This window comes from Talpa occidentalis, unplaced genomic scaffold, assembly GCF_014898055.3.
Source record: "Talpa occidentalis isolate TD23 unplaced genomic scaffold, MPIMG_talOcc4v2.1 talOcc4.3, whole genome shotgun sequence".
Taxonomy (NCBI): domain Eukaryota; kingdom Metazoa; phylum Chordata; class Mammalia; order Eulipotyphla; family Talpidae; genus Talpa; species Talpa occidentalis.
Window position 1 is genome coordinate 92,089,740 of NW_023603184.1, and position 12,846 is coordinate 92,102,585.

Below are 12,846 nucleotides of genomic sequence, written 5' to 3' on the forward strand. Positions count from 1 at the left end.
GAGACCGAAAGTTTGAGAAGCACTGGCTTAGAGGAAAGAAGAGAGGGAGAAAATAAAAATACATGAGAAAATTGATCCAGAGTCTGATCCTTAGCTACACTTGAGGGAATGAAGACTTAGCGTTCAGTGGCACTATGACTAAAGAAAAAAAATCTAATTCAGGGGACATTTTTGAAGCAGAAATAGAAAGATTTGGGGTAAGATTAAAAGCTTAAAGGTGATTTGTATAGTGACTGTGCTTGTACCACAGCAGAAACCAGTTATCGACATCAATAGATCAGCTTTATGTATAGTTAGTCCTCTTTAAATATTATTTTGGGAGCTTCAAGGAGAAGGGGAACAGTGATGCCTTAGGAACAGCCAGAAAAAAAAAAAAAAAAAACAGGAAAATACTGGTTAATAGAAAGCACAGACATCCAGAGGTTAGGCCTGAAGTACATCTTCCATGACATGGGTAGGGAGACACAGAGGATGAGGTTTAACATCACAAGGCCTTGTCTCATTTAACAGACTTGACTTAGAAATACTGTCTTGGCGGCTAATTAAGTCATTTGTTCAATGTTACATAGCTAGTGAATGGCCAAACAATGCCCAGAGCTCTCTAGAGTTTGAAGATGAGAATGAAAAATTGGCATTGCTTGATGGAATGATTGTTGGTAATCTCCAGGGATCCTCACAGTTCTCATAGAAATCTGGTTTGAAGAAGAGGGGATGATTTACTAAGTGTGATGATTAGCAGCAAGTGTGGGCCAAGCAGGAGCAGTTGGATAATCAGAAAATGGATGGAATTTATTCTCTCAAAGGAATGGGGAGTTCACAAAGTTATTTAAGGCAGAAAAATGATAATCAGAAAGCTGGGGGTTTTTGGTAAGAAAAATGTAAGCAGGGAGACAGAAGATGAAATAATAGAAAGTAGTGTTACAGGTGGTAGAAATAATGACCAAGTTGGATACAGCACTTTCATCTTAAAGATGTTTGGCTTACCAAGTGTTTCTCACACATATCTTTGAGCCTCACAACCTATAAGAAGGGGGTTGTGGCCCCTTCGCTGATAAAAAAAAAAAAAAAAATTGAGATTCAGAGAGATTGACACTATAAGGAATTAAGGATAGCTTTTATATGGAGTGTTGTTTTTTCTGAGACTATAGCGAAGGACAAGATTTAAATTTTACTAAGTCATCATTGAGGAACTGGTTAGAATATGGACTGCTTCTGAGTGTTAATGCCTCAAATGTGGCCCAACAGATGTGAGTAACAAAAAAAGGGGTGATCCAAAAAATTCCATTTGCCTTTCTTCACTTGGTTATTCCTCAGTGGTGTAATATCGGGGATTCTATGAGAACATTATTGGAAGGAATGTCACTCTCCACTTGCCTAGTGGGTTCCTAGGGAGTGTGAAGCCTGTTCTCTCAACTCCAAAGTTAGACAGCATACATTCTTTGGATATATAAATCTATGAGATATAAAGTGTTGCTGACAGATGGGGGTCTCTGTACCTAACCCTTATCCCACTAGGATAAGGTAAAGTTCACCTATTACTGATGAGGGATTTCATATTAATTATATGAATGAAAATAGATTCTCCATTTAGTGCCCCATTAGATTTTGGTTTGGAATTCAGTTTGGGGATAGTTTTGGAGTCAGAATTAGTTTACCATCATGTCTGCTCACATGTCATTGTTTGATGATCTATTAGGGAAGTAGAAATGAATTTCCATTTCACAGTGGAGCATATTGGTGTGAGTTCCCAGGCAAGTCATCTGTCCTGTAATGGCACTGTCACACCTCAGCCAGGACTCCTTCCGCCAGAATGAAAGTTCAGTGAGAGAAAAGAAAAATGGGAACATTTTGACATACATTAGGAATTGAGACTGAAGGGAATTTCTGAGGGGAAGGTCACTGGCTTGACATTTTAGAAGAGAGAATAATATGAAAAGACAGTTGGGAAGCCTTGCAAGAAATAAAATTGCAGTGACTTAATGGCTACTATAGCTGAAATAAAGTGTATCATCCTGATCTCAGGTAGGGCTTGTAGAACTTCGATGGCAGCACAGCCCATGTTGAACAATGAAGAAAACAAATTTATCATGAGTTTAGATTCCACCTATTAATTCATACATTAAACTTGGAATTGCCATCCCTTCCTAACTTGTCTCAGGCAGCAGGACTGGGTCACTGGCTATGTTGGGATATACACATCGATGTTTTAATGAAAAGTTAGAGGATCTGGGTTGTCTTCAGACACAGTGTCTAGGCAACAGTGACTCCATTGGGTCGCCCTCCCTCCAGCTGACACAGCATGCAGGGCTTCAGAGTGAGCCCCAAATGAGCCGTAGGCTGTGGCTGCTTTGTTGTTAGGGTAAATTTTGTGGCACCCAAGCCTGTGCAGCTGCTCGCTGCCTCCACAGCAGCTGCCAACTGGGAGTAGTTTCTGGCTCTTTCCCCAGAGTGTTTCAGGTTGAACTAGAAGCTACACATTCTGGGGCACAGTCACAACTGGGTAGCAATGTAGAGATTGTTTTGAAAGGAAAAGGGGGCATGTATGGAGTAAGAGAAAGTGCTGTGTTCTGCCCCCTCACCCACTTCTTCCCCTTCTCATCTGCATCCTGTTCCCTCCATAGATCCAGCTGCCATTTCAGATAAAGTAGCTGCCTTGCCTGAGCCCTGGGGTGAGGGAGGGTGGGACTGATCAGTTTCTGAAGTGGTTCAGCCTGTGGGTGTGCCTGGGTTGTGCTGATTTAGTTTGGTTTTTGCCTCCCTTTCTCAAAGGTCCATGTACCTTGAGAATCAAAATGTGATTGGAGATCTCTGGTGGGAAGGAACCTTCTAGAGTGGCTTTCAGGGTGTGGTTGACTCGCCCGCCCCTGGTGACTCTCTCACTCCTGTTGGTTTGGGTCCACTGGCCTTTCATGTTTAGAGTTTAACTCAAATGATCCAGGTGCATCAGGCTATCTTAATCCAGTGCAAACTAGCCTTGGTTAGCTGTGTATTTTTCTAGAATAACTAAAAAAATATACACACTGGCAAATAGCTCTTCTCACCCCAAACATTGGGAGAGCAAGCAGAGGGTGGGTGTTTTCCTTCCTTGAAGCTTGCCAGCCGAATTTCCTTTGTAGCTGCCATCCTGGGAGCGAGACTTAGCAAAACTTATGAGTGAAGAGGACATAGATGATCTTAACTCTGTTATTTTGATTTTTGTGGTTCCTTACATAGGGCAGAGTCACTTTTGAACTCTGGTGGTGACACTGTAGCTTGAAGCTAGGGAAAACAGGTCCGTGAGTGTATGGGTTCAGCTAGAAGATTGAACAAAAGGGAACAAAACATTAAAAGATTAATGACTATTTTACATGTTACATATTGTTTTAAGTCCTAGCTTTGTAAGCATGGATTGTTTAATACCTTACTTCACCCCAGTGGATGCTTACTTAAAGATGTGCGAGAGAGATCAAAATGATGAAAATGTTGAATATTATTTTGTTAGCCATAATTAAGTACCGTTAGGCTTTTGGACACAAGGTTCACCTACAGCTCCCTTAAGTGCAAAGAGGGAAAAGGCCAGAGAATGGCAAGGATTCCAAGCGCCCTGCAGTCTTCAGGTGGACATGCCTCCAGCATTACCGTGGATTAGTGTTACTGGAATTCTTTTTTTTTTTTTAAAGATTTATTCATTTATTTATACATACATACATACATACTTACATACATACATACATACATACATACAAGCACTGGGTACAGTCAGAAGCGCGGGAGGGTGAGAGAATTCACCAGAGCCAGAGCGGGGAGCAGAGCAGGCAGAAGGACCGAAGTACACTGCTGAGGGGAGCAGCGGACGGCAGGAGAGGTCTGCGCACCATGTGATGCGGGAACCCTCCTCCGGTGGCCTGGCCCGGGAGCAGCCAGGGATCGAACTGGCGCTGCAGAGGCAGCGGGCAGCTTCGCAACCCAGCGCTCAACCGCTGTGCCACCGGGGAGGCCCCTGGGATTCTTACTGTATTACTGTGATGTGTTGCTGGGACTCAGTAACATTACAGGGTCCTGTCTCCTGGAACACATTTTACTGGGATTTAAAATCTTTGTTTCAGTGTGGATTCCTGGTGATTGACCCTTGAGTTAGAATCCTGGTTTTGACTTCCACTGCTGTGAGATACACTGTGTTTCCACGGGAGCAGTCATGGCCCGTCTATTTAATGAGGGCTTGGATTTCAGTTTTTCCCCAACATCTAAGTAGCCTAGGCCTCTGCCAGCATGCCACTTACATTATGCTTTCCTTCAGCCTCCTGTGGGCTCTGGCCATATTGTGCTTTAAGAGCAAGATGAAGGGTAGCCCTTTTTCTACTGTTGCTGTCTGAAGTCCCCATTTTTCACATGGCATGGAAATAGGAATCACTATCACATAATGACGCCGTGTTCTCTGATTCAGGTCAAATACTTCACCCTTTGCACTTGGAGTTTCTCTTTTACTGTTTTCTTAACCTGTCACAGCCTCTTAATTAGAATGTATTGCTCGAGGACAGGCAGCATTGTCAAACTTTGTGCATTTTATAAAAATACACAAAAGCGCCAGACAAGCAGCTGTAGTGCCAACTCATCCAGATGCGATACTGAAATTCCCCAGAGGGGCATCTTCATTGTTTTCTTTCTTTGTTCCAGAAGCAAAGACCGATAATGAACCGAGCTGTTCGCCGGCAGCTCAAGAACTGTTGACAAGGCTGGGATTTTTACTGGGAGAAGGGATCCCAACTGCTACCCACATAACCATTGAAGAAAAAAATGAAACCATGGTAATACCCCAGGAAGACACTGCATTTCATACCTGCTCAGAGGATGAATTAAAGGGATAACCATCTTCTCCCCCTCCTGGGTGGGGAAGCCATTATTCAGTCAAATGAGTCTGGGCTGTTGTGTATTGAGATTTATTTCCACAGTTTGTAGGTTTTTGCAGTGGGGAGGTGGGGAGAAACAGAAGGGTGCAAAACTTAAGAAAACATCCACATTAACCTTCTAGTCACCACTGGAGAAGTGTGGCTAAAGGAGTTAAAGTGGCAAAAAGAAATCCTCAGTGTAATATATGACTTTTATCTTTATAGCACCATTCTTCTCATCCGGCTGCTTTGGTATATGCTTTCCTGGGCTTTTTTAGCAGTTGAGATTTTGAAGGGTCAGTGGGGTGAAGAAAAGATTTATAGCAGATGAGGCGGAGACAAAATAAGACGAGATCAAATGGTTCATCTACTTGGAGAGCACTCACCATCCTGGGGAGCAGCAGCCAGCCACTTCCGAGATGTGTGTGTTTGAATAGCAATGAGGGGCCAGAGCTTCTGCCCCCCTGCCAGGGTCTCTGCAAGGGTGTCATGTGTTGATTGAGATTGCAGTGGCCACCAGACTCCTTCCCCTGATCACAGGGCCCATAAATCTCCAGGAATTGAATCAGCTTGCAGTGCTTGTGAAACATTACAAAAACCGAATTCCCAGGTTTTCCGTACAGAGGTCAAAGAACCCATTTGTCTTCTGCAGACTTTAAATGAAGGAAGTCTGCCTGTTTACGATTTTGGTTTTACAGATGTGCCTTTCCACTAAATTATTTCTAAGACTGCCCTTATTAATAAAAAGTGAATTAAAGGAAGGGGAACAGAATAAGGTTATATTTCTCTTTTAAAACATGCAAGACTATATATATAAAGCTCCCTAGATTTTAAAGGCTGTTTTCCATTTTCCTGTTGTGAGTTTTGTTTTAGCATCAGCAACAAAAGAATGTGTGGCAGTGTCCTGTGTAAGCCGTGCTAACTCCTCCTTCCATTCGTCTTGCAGTGCACAGCTCTGAGCCAAGGCATCAGTCCTTGCTCCACACTAACAAGCAGCACCGCATCACCTAGCACCGATAGCCCCTGCTCAACCTTGAATAGCTGTGTCAGCAAGACGGCAGCCAACAAAAGTCCCTGTGAGACCATTAGCAGCCCTAGTTCCACCCTGGAAAGCAAGGACAGTGGAATTATAGGTAAGAAGCACATTGCTCGGTAATGTCATGGCTCCTTGCACGTCAGCCAGAGCATTCACCAGGCACTTCTTAACAGGGTTTTAGCGTGGTCTGTGAAGGTCGTCTGCCAGAGCCCGCCCTGTCCTTTGCAGAGGATACCGGCTCCTTGTGTAGTCCAGAGAAGGAAGCAGCTTTTACATTCCTTGGTGTTTATTTGGTATCACTGGGCTTATTTGATAAGAAAGACTCCAGATAAAATCTGGCCTGTGAAATTGTAAAAACCTTCCCTCCTCACCAGTTGATTGCATTGGTGGGGTATCCAGACCCACAAGGACACATAACAGAACCATGAAATAGCTGCATGAATTGAGAAGTCCTCTCAGCCTTACCTTAAGATCAGCTATTTCCCCTTAGGCATTTGTTCTTTAGTGGTTTTTTTTTTTTTTTTTAAGCAATAGATCCTCACTTAACACCATCTATAGGTTCTTGGGAACTGACTTTAATGACTATAATGCTTGAATGAAATATATTTAGCAAAACAGTGGCATTCAGGGACCTGCTTTACAGTCATGCGCCACATGACATTTTGGGCAGCAAGAAACTGCATCTCTGATGGAGGTCCCTCAATATGGCCCAGCTGTGTGGGAGTTATGCCATCAGTTTTATGTAAGAACACTATGATTTTTTTTTTCCCAAAAAAAAAATTTTTTTAAGATTTATTTATTTATTTATACAAGCACTGGGTACAGTCAGAAGTGAGGGAGGGTGAGGGAATTCACCAGAGCCAGAGCAGGGAGCAGAACAGGCGGACAGATGAAATACACTGCTGAGGGGAGCAGCAGGTGGCAGGAGAGGACTGCGCGCCATGTGGGATCCTCGCCCAGCAGCCGGGGATCGAACCGGCACTGCAGAGGCTGCGGGCAGCTTCGCAAGCCAGCGCTCAACTGCTGTGCCACCGGGGAGGCCCAGAACACTATGATGTTTGTACAGCGAAACTGCCTAATGAAGCATTTTTCATTTTGTATCCCTGTCATTAAGTGACATGTGACTGTAATGGGGTCTGACCACTGTTCTAAGGTTAGCTTTTTCTAAGGATGCCTCACCCATCCCTTCAGCTACATTCACCACTGAGGGTCTTGGGGCACAGACTGAGTCCTGACTCTTAGGCTACTAACTAGTCACTAGGTGACTTGAGTAATATTTAATTGAGTTATTTGCATACTACTTTCCTTCTTTGTAAAATTAAGAATTCTTTAGTCCAGTAGTGTCTAATCCCGTCCAGAACCATCCAAAGAATTTAAGAACCCTTATTTTTATATCTCATCCAAGACAGACTTCATTTACCTTTCTGAAGGTGGGCCTGGGCCCCTGGACATCCAGCTTGGTGCCTTTTAGGTACCAGATGTATGGGGCCGCAGGATGGATTGCTCATTTCAATAAAAGATTGAGCTGTTGAACAGCGGCCCTCCACTTAGCAAGTCACCACTTAGCTGAATCACACCCATGTCCTTGAGAAATATTTTACAATTTATTATGGACAGAACTGCACTTCCACAATCAAATGGAATCACATTTGAGCCCCATATTTTCTCAGTCACTGGCAATTTCAAGTACAATCTGAAAAGTTGCAGGTTTATCCAGTTTGCAGGTTTATTCTGTTTTGGAGATTGCCTCAAAAGATTGTGAGATGCCTGGGAGCGGATTGTGGGCTCCCTGGTCTAGACCTCACTGTGGCTTTGTGAGGGGCCCCTCACCATGAGGGAGGAAGATGATGCCCTCTTCCCTCACTTTTCACTTGATCAGCGTCTTCCGTGGGTCTTTGTTTTGTTCAGTTTGATTTATTAAGATACAATTCACATACTATAATATTTACCCGTTTGAGCTATTGAATGGTATATCCAGAGTTGTGCCACCATCCCCACAGTCTGATTTTAGAACCTTTTTTATGACCCCAGAAAGAAACTTTGTATACATTAGAAGTCACACTCTACTTCCTCCACCCACCTCAACCAATAATTTGCTTCCCCTCTCTATATATTACCTCATTCTGGATATTTCATAAAAATGGTTGACTGAGGATTTTTAGCAAATTTAAGTTCTAATTCTTCATTCTCATCTCACGCTGCTTCCCCTCCTGCTGTTTGGACTAGTCCAACTAATTTTTCCCTTTGTTACTTCTGTTCTCATGCCCTGTCTCTCTCCGAGCCACCTACTGTTGCTAGATCGCTGGTGTTAATTCTATGATCCCCAATGATTTTTTCCCAGCCTTCTTAACGGTTCTGAAATATCCTCTCCTCTGTAGAGTTTATCTTCCTTTGAGGAGCCGGCCAATGCTATAAGGTTTCTGGTTGTGACAAAAATTTTCCAATAACAGAAAACCATCCTCATTCACTCATCATTCACCCATCCATTCATCCCTCTTTCTCTTGTAGAGATTCAATACTTGCAATTTCAAAAGTGTTCTAAAGGCAGCAGTTGCTGGTAATGTCAATAAAAGATTGAGCTGTCGGATGTTAAGATCCTTAATTAGTACTTAATGCTGTTCTACCTATTCCTTGTTTAGCCCTGCTATGCTTCTTATAGCACCTCAATATTTTCCTTCCATTTATTCTTGTTTTATTATGTAATTTTGTTCCCACATGAATAAATACCTCATTTATATTATTTTGGCTACCTCCTGGGCTCCTAGCACAGAGTTGGGAGTGAGAAATTAAGAATCGTTGCTAGCATCAGGTTGCATTGAGGAGAGACTGTTAATTGGTTTATAAAGAAAATTCAGAATTCCCGTTCTCATTTGGCATTGTCACATCTTTCTAATGTCACCTGCACTCGAAGCTGTGTCTTGCCATCAGTGTTAAATTACACATTTCACGTCATTGAGGCTGTCCTTCATTCTTGGCTCAAGCCAATATATTGCCTTAACTCAGCAGAACATGAACAGTGGTGACAATCAAGATGAAGTGGGAGGCACAAGGAAGTGCTTAGTAAGCCCCTCTTCTAGGAAGACCCCCAGTTTCTGGAGACCGTGCCTCCGGCTCTCTTGCAGGGAGCAAGGACCATAGGTGGCTGAGAGGGGAATCACCATGCCAGGGACAAGGTTCCTCTGTTCTTTTCCTTCCATGACCTGCAGAATTAGAATCTGTTGCCAGAGAACACATTGGAGGTGTGTAGGGAGGAGAAGGGAAAAAGCCTGTATTTCTTCTCTAGGCGGGCTGTCACCAGAGCTCTTTGAAGAGGCAGGAGTGGTGGTGCCTGGGGAGGGAAAGCACTTCCTCCTAAGTCAGTACAGGGTATGCAAGTTCCATTGCCTCTGAATAGCAGGGACCTATGACTCAGGTGTGGTTCTGTGATTTCTGGGGGTGGGGTATGTGCTTTCTCTACCTGAAGAACATGCCTGTTTTTAAAAGGTGTAGCCTGGGAATGGCAGCCTTTGGGCATCTTAAATGTTTAGCAGGGTAAAATATTCAAGAACACAGTCATCTTAGTGGCCAGAGATGAAGGTAAGATATCTTGGCTTCCTGCTCTGGAAGGCCTGGCAGCTGCTTGTAAAATAAGCTGGTTAGGATCCATGTTCCAAATTACATAGGGCCTGGAGAAGGGAGGAAGCAGCTTTCCATTTAATTTTCCATTTTAAGTTAAGATTTGTCAACCCAGAGAGCTGGGGTTGGACTGGCAAAGGTTTTGGGGGATGGGTGGCATAAAGCTCACGGCTGCCATGGCATTTTAAGCTTTAAGTAGCTGCCGTCTCCTACGGGACTCAGGCTAGAGTTCCATATACAGCTTTAGCAGTTTATTTTGGGGCATTTAAGGGAAATTTCAAACAGTGCTAACCCATCTTTAAAAATTCCTGGGCTGCCTTTTAGTATTTTAGCTGATTTCCACTACATTGATTATATTTAATCTAATTTTTTTTTTCAGCAGATGCTGTGAAGGGACGCTTGTGTCCCCACAGGTCCAGACAGTCTTAGGGTTGTCACAGTGTCCCCTATGTTCTGTGTCCACTGGTTTTGGCACATTACGGGTGAAGAGAGTTTTTTTGTTTGTTGTTTTTTTTAAAGGAGCTGCTTAGTGGGAGAAAAGGCAGGCTAATGACTATTGGGAGAATTGATTGGGCCCCCTCCAGTCTTTCTGTGTTTAGACCAGGGCTTAACAGAACCCTCACCACCCCTTGTTCCAACCTTACTGTGCTCTGCAGAGGGAAGTTTCACCATATCCTATTTCAGGAGGTCTAAGTTCTTCCAACATAAATGTCTTTAGAAGTATAATAATTCTGTCATGTAGAAATATTGTCTAAGCTGTACGGGATTATCTGAATTCCCTATGAATATCTTCTTTATTTTTAAGTAAAATTCCTTACTGTCTACACATTAAAATCTTTGCCATTACCTAGAAGTTGGTATCTGACTTGCAAAGTGAAAACCATCCAAATGTGAAACCCAGATGCACCCAATCACCATAAAGCAGCTTTTACATTACTTGCTTTGAAAAGGAAAACTCTATAGAGGATTAGCTTTTAAAGGTGTTTCCTCCGTGCCTGAGAAAGCATCTTTTCTTAGCGATGTGCCTTTGAATATAACTTGCTTCCAACTGTTACAAATGGAAATTGTAGACTGTACTAATCAAATCACACGTTAGAAAAAAATTATGCATTTGTATTTGTTGGAACGTGTGTGAAAACCAATGTGATTTAACAAAGCATCTCTGCCAGTAGTGGACGTTTGAACGTAAAAGCACTTCTTGATTTAAACACTGTTCTTTATTGATGTCCAGGTCGTGATCAACATTTTTATGTGTCTGCTTTTTATGTATTTTATGTATCTTTTTCAAAGAAGTGGGCTCTTTCTCTATTTAGGAAGAGAGAAGATGCATATTAGATGAAGAGAAACAAACAAAACCTAGCTTTTTTATTATAGTCTTAAAAATTAGTAAGTCCTTCCTATCTGCTGCTGATAGATGTGCCCTAGAGAAGGACTTCCAGGTGGCAATTAGAAGAATTCTGACTGAGGGTGAGGCCATCAAGCCAGTCATTCCTTCTATTCCCTTCCTTTGCTGTCTGCTTGTACCTGCTGACATAATCTCCAAATTACTTGTGTAGTGTCTGAATCTGCTTCCTTCTGAGAGGTGTGTTAGGAGAGCTCCATGCAGGGAGGGCATTCCGCGTGAACATTGTGGCTATGTCTTACCCACTGGGCACGTCTCCCAGGTGGAGCAGGTGTGTCCTTCTTCACCTGAGCCACCACATTCCACCAGCTTTCAGGATGATTACGTGCTCAGAATTTGAAGAGGGTTAAGCAAAAACCTGGTCTCTTCCTGCTGCCTCTCCCCTTTCTTTGGGGAAAATGGGGCCTTGCTTTCCTTTTTCTCCTGCTCACTTTGGAGCTGGAGGCAGGTATGAACTTAAGCAGGGGATGCCTTCATAGAAACACTTCTACAACCAAAGAGACTTGCAGTAAAATACCCGACACTTGATTGGTATCCTCCGGGTGCTTTCTAGAGTCTAATATTACTAGTTTATCTGCCTAGTTGCCTGGGACATAATAACAATGTCATTGTGGGTTGACTTGATCTTCCCACAGCTCTCCCCTGTGCTCTCCTAGGTTGTAAAATGTAGGTGATTCCAGAGGTAGCTGTAGACCTGGACTTTGTGTACCCAGGGAATTATCAGCTTACAAGTTAAAATTGGCCTTCATTTTCATTTTTCACTTGCAAACCTTGCCCATTTGAGTTATGCTAATGCCACTTTGTTGCCACCTGTATTGCCCTGTTTGCTACTCAATGCACATCCTCTGAAATTGATTTGGTAATAACTATTTAGCATGTTTCAGATCTGTGTTAATATTCATTTTGCTAACATTGCCTGCAATTTAAAAAACTCATCCTTAATTATAAAAGCTTTTTTTAATCTCTTGGGTGAAGGAGGAAAATTTGTCTTTACATATAATTCAGCAACAACATATGTAATGTGTGCAAAAGAAATCCTTGTTGATGATTCTAGTCAGCAGAGCACCTGTTGTACTTTTATTCAGACAGTGGTTGGATTCTTTAGGCTGTCCTGTTGGTATAGCAAGCATTTATTGGCACCTGCTGTGTACCAGGAACAAGTTTGTTGAGTACTGGAACAATAAAGAGAAGGCATAGTATCTATTTCAAAACATCCACCTATAGGACTAAAGAATGGCTTTCTGTCCTTAGAGAGTCTGGGCAAAATGTCAACTACTGAGATGGGTTTGAAACATGGTGATGATTGACACCTCTGGTGGAAGACGTATGCTCTGAGGTAAATGATGATATCAAGTGCTAATAGGACCTTGTGCCATTGGTCTATGTCAGAAACTACAGTGTCTCTACCTGCAGTGCACAGGTTAAGCAATGTTTTACCAGAACATTGGTCCCCAGTTGCCTCTAGAAAATTTGATATTTAAATCCACAGGCTTCCTTTGGAGCCTCTTAGTTGCTGTGTCACACTGAGTTTGGGCAGTGTGGCTGAACAAGGCCGACCTGTCCTCCTCTCCCCCACACCCAGTCCAGCTGTTCCTCTAGGTGTTTCCACAGTCAAAGGACCTGCCGAATGCTGCTGTGAAGGCATGGCTCAGGTCCCTGGCCTGCTCCCTGCATGTCATAGCAGAGCAGGCCTTGCGCAACACAGTGAGTGCTGAGCTGAAGATTAGGTACAGAGATCTGTCTGTCACAAGCCAGAGCACAGGGCCCTTATGCAAGGCCAGAAGGGGAGCAGGGCTCTTTGGCGTGTCTCACAACAGCCAGAGGAACCAAGCTGTTGTCCATGGAAAGTGGCAGAAGGAGAAGCCAGAAAGTTCCCTGGAGCCACAGGTAACTCACACTGCCCTCCCTGCAGCTGCGGAGGAGAGTGT

The 12,846-nt window shown here is 43.2% G+C and overlaps 1 protein-coding gene across 12 annotated transcripts in view; it reads left to right on the forward strand.

Moving 5' to 3' along the window:
- The window catches only part of TANC1 (tetratricopeptide repeat, ankyrin repeat and coiled-coil containing 1), a 235,872-nt gene that overhangs the window by 149,595 nt on the left and 73,431 nt on the right, over positions 1-12,846 (forward strand). For 9 of the 12 annotated variants that reach the window (XM_054699750.1, XM_054699748.1, XM_037523386.2 and 6 more), the window contains 2 exons: positions 4,654-4,784; positions 5,812-5,998. The exons of 1 other annotated variant lie outside the window; for it this stretch is intronic. In XM_054699750.1, the coding sequence (XP_054555725.1) occupies positions 4,654-4,784; positions 5,812-5,998 (318 nt within the window). The remainder of the gene's footprint in view (positions 1-4,653; positions 4,785-5,811; positions 5,999-12,846) is intronic. 2 more of the 12 variants (XM_037523385.2, XM_037523387.2) reach the window with 1 other exon arrangement.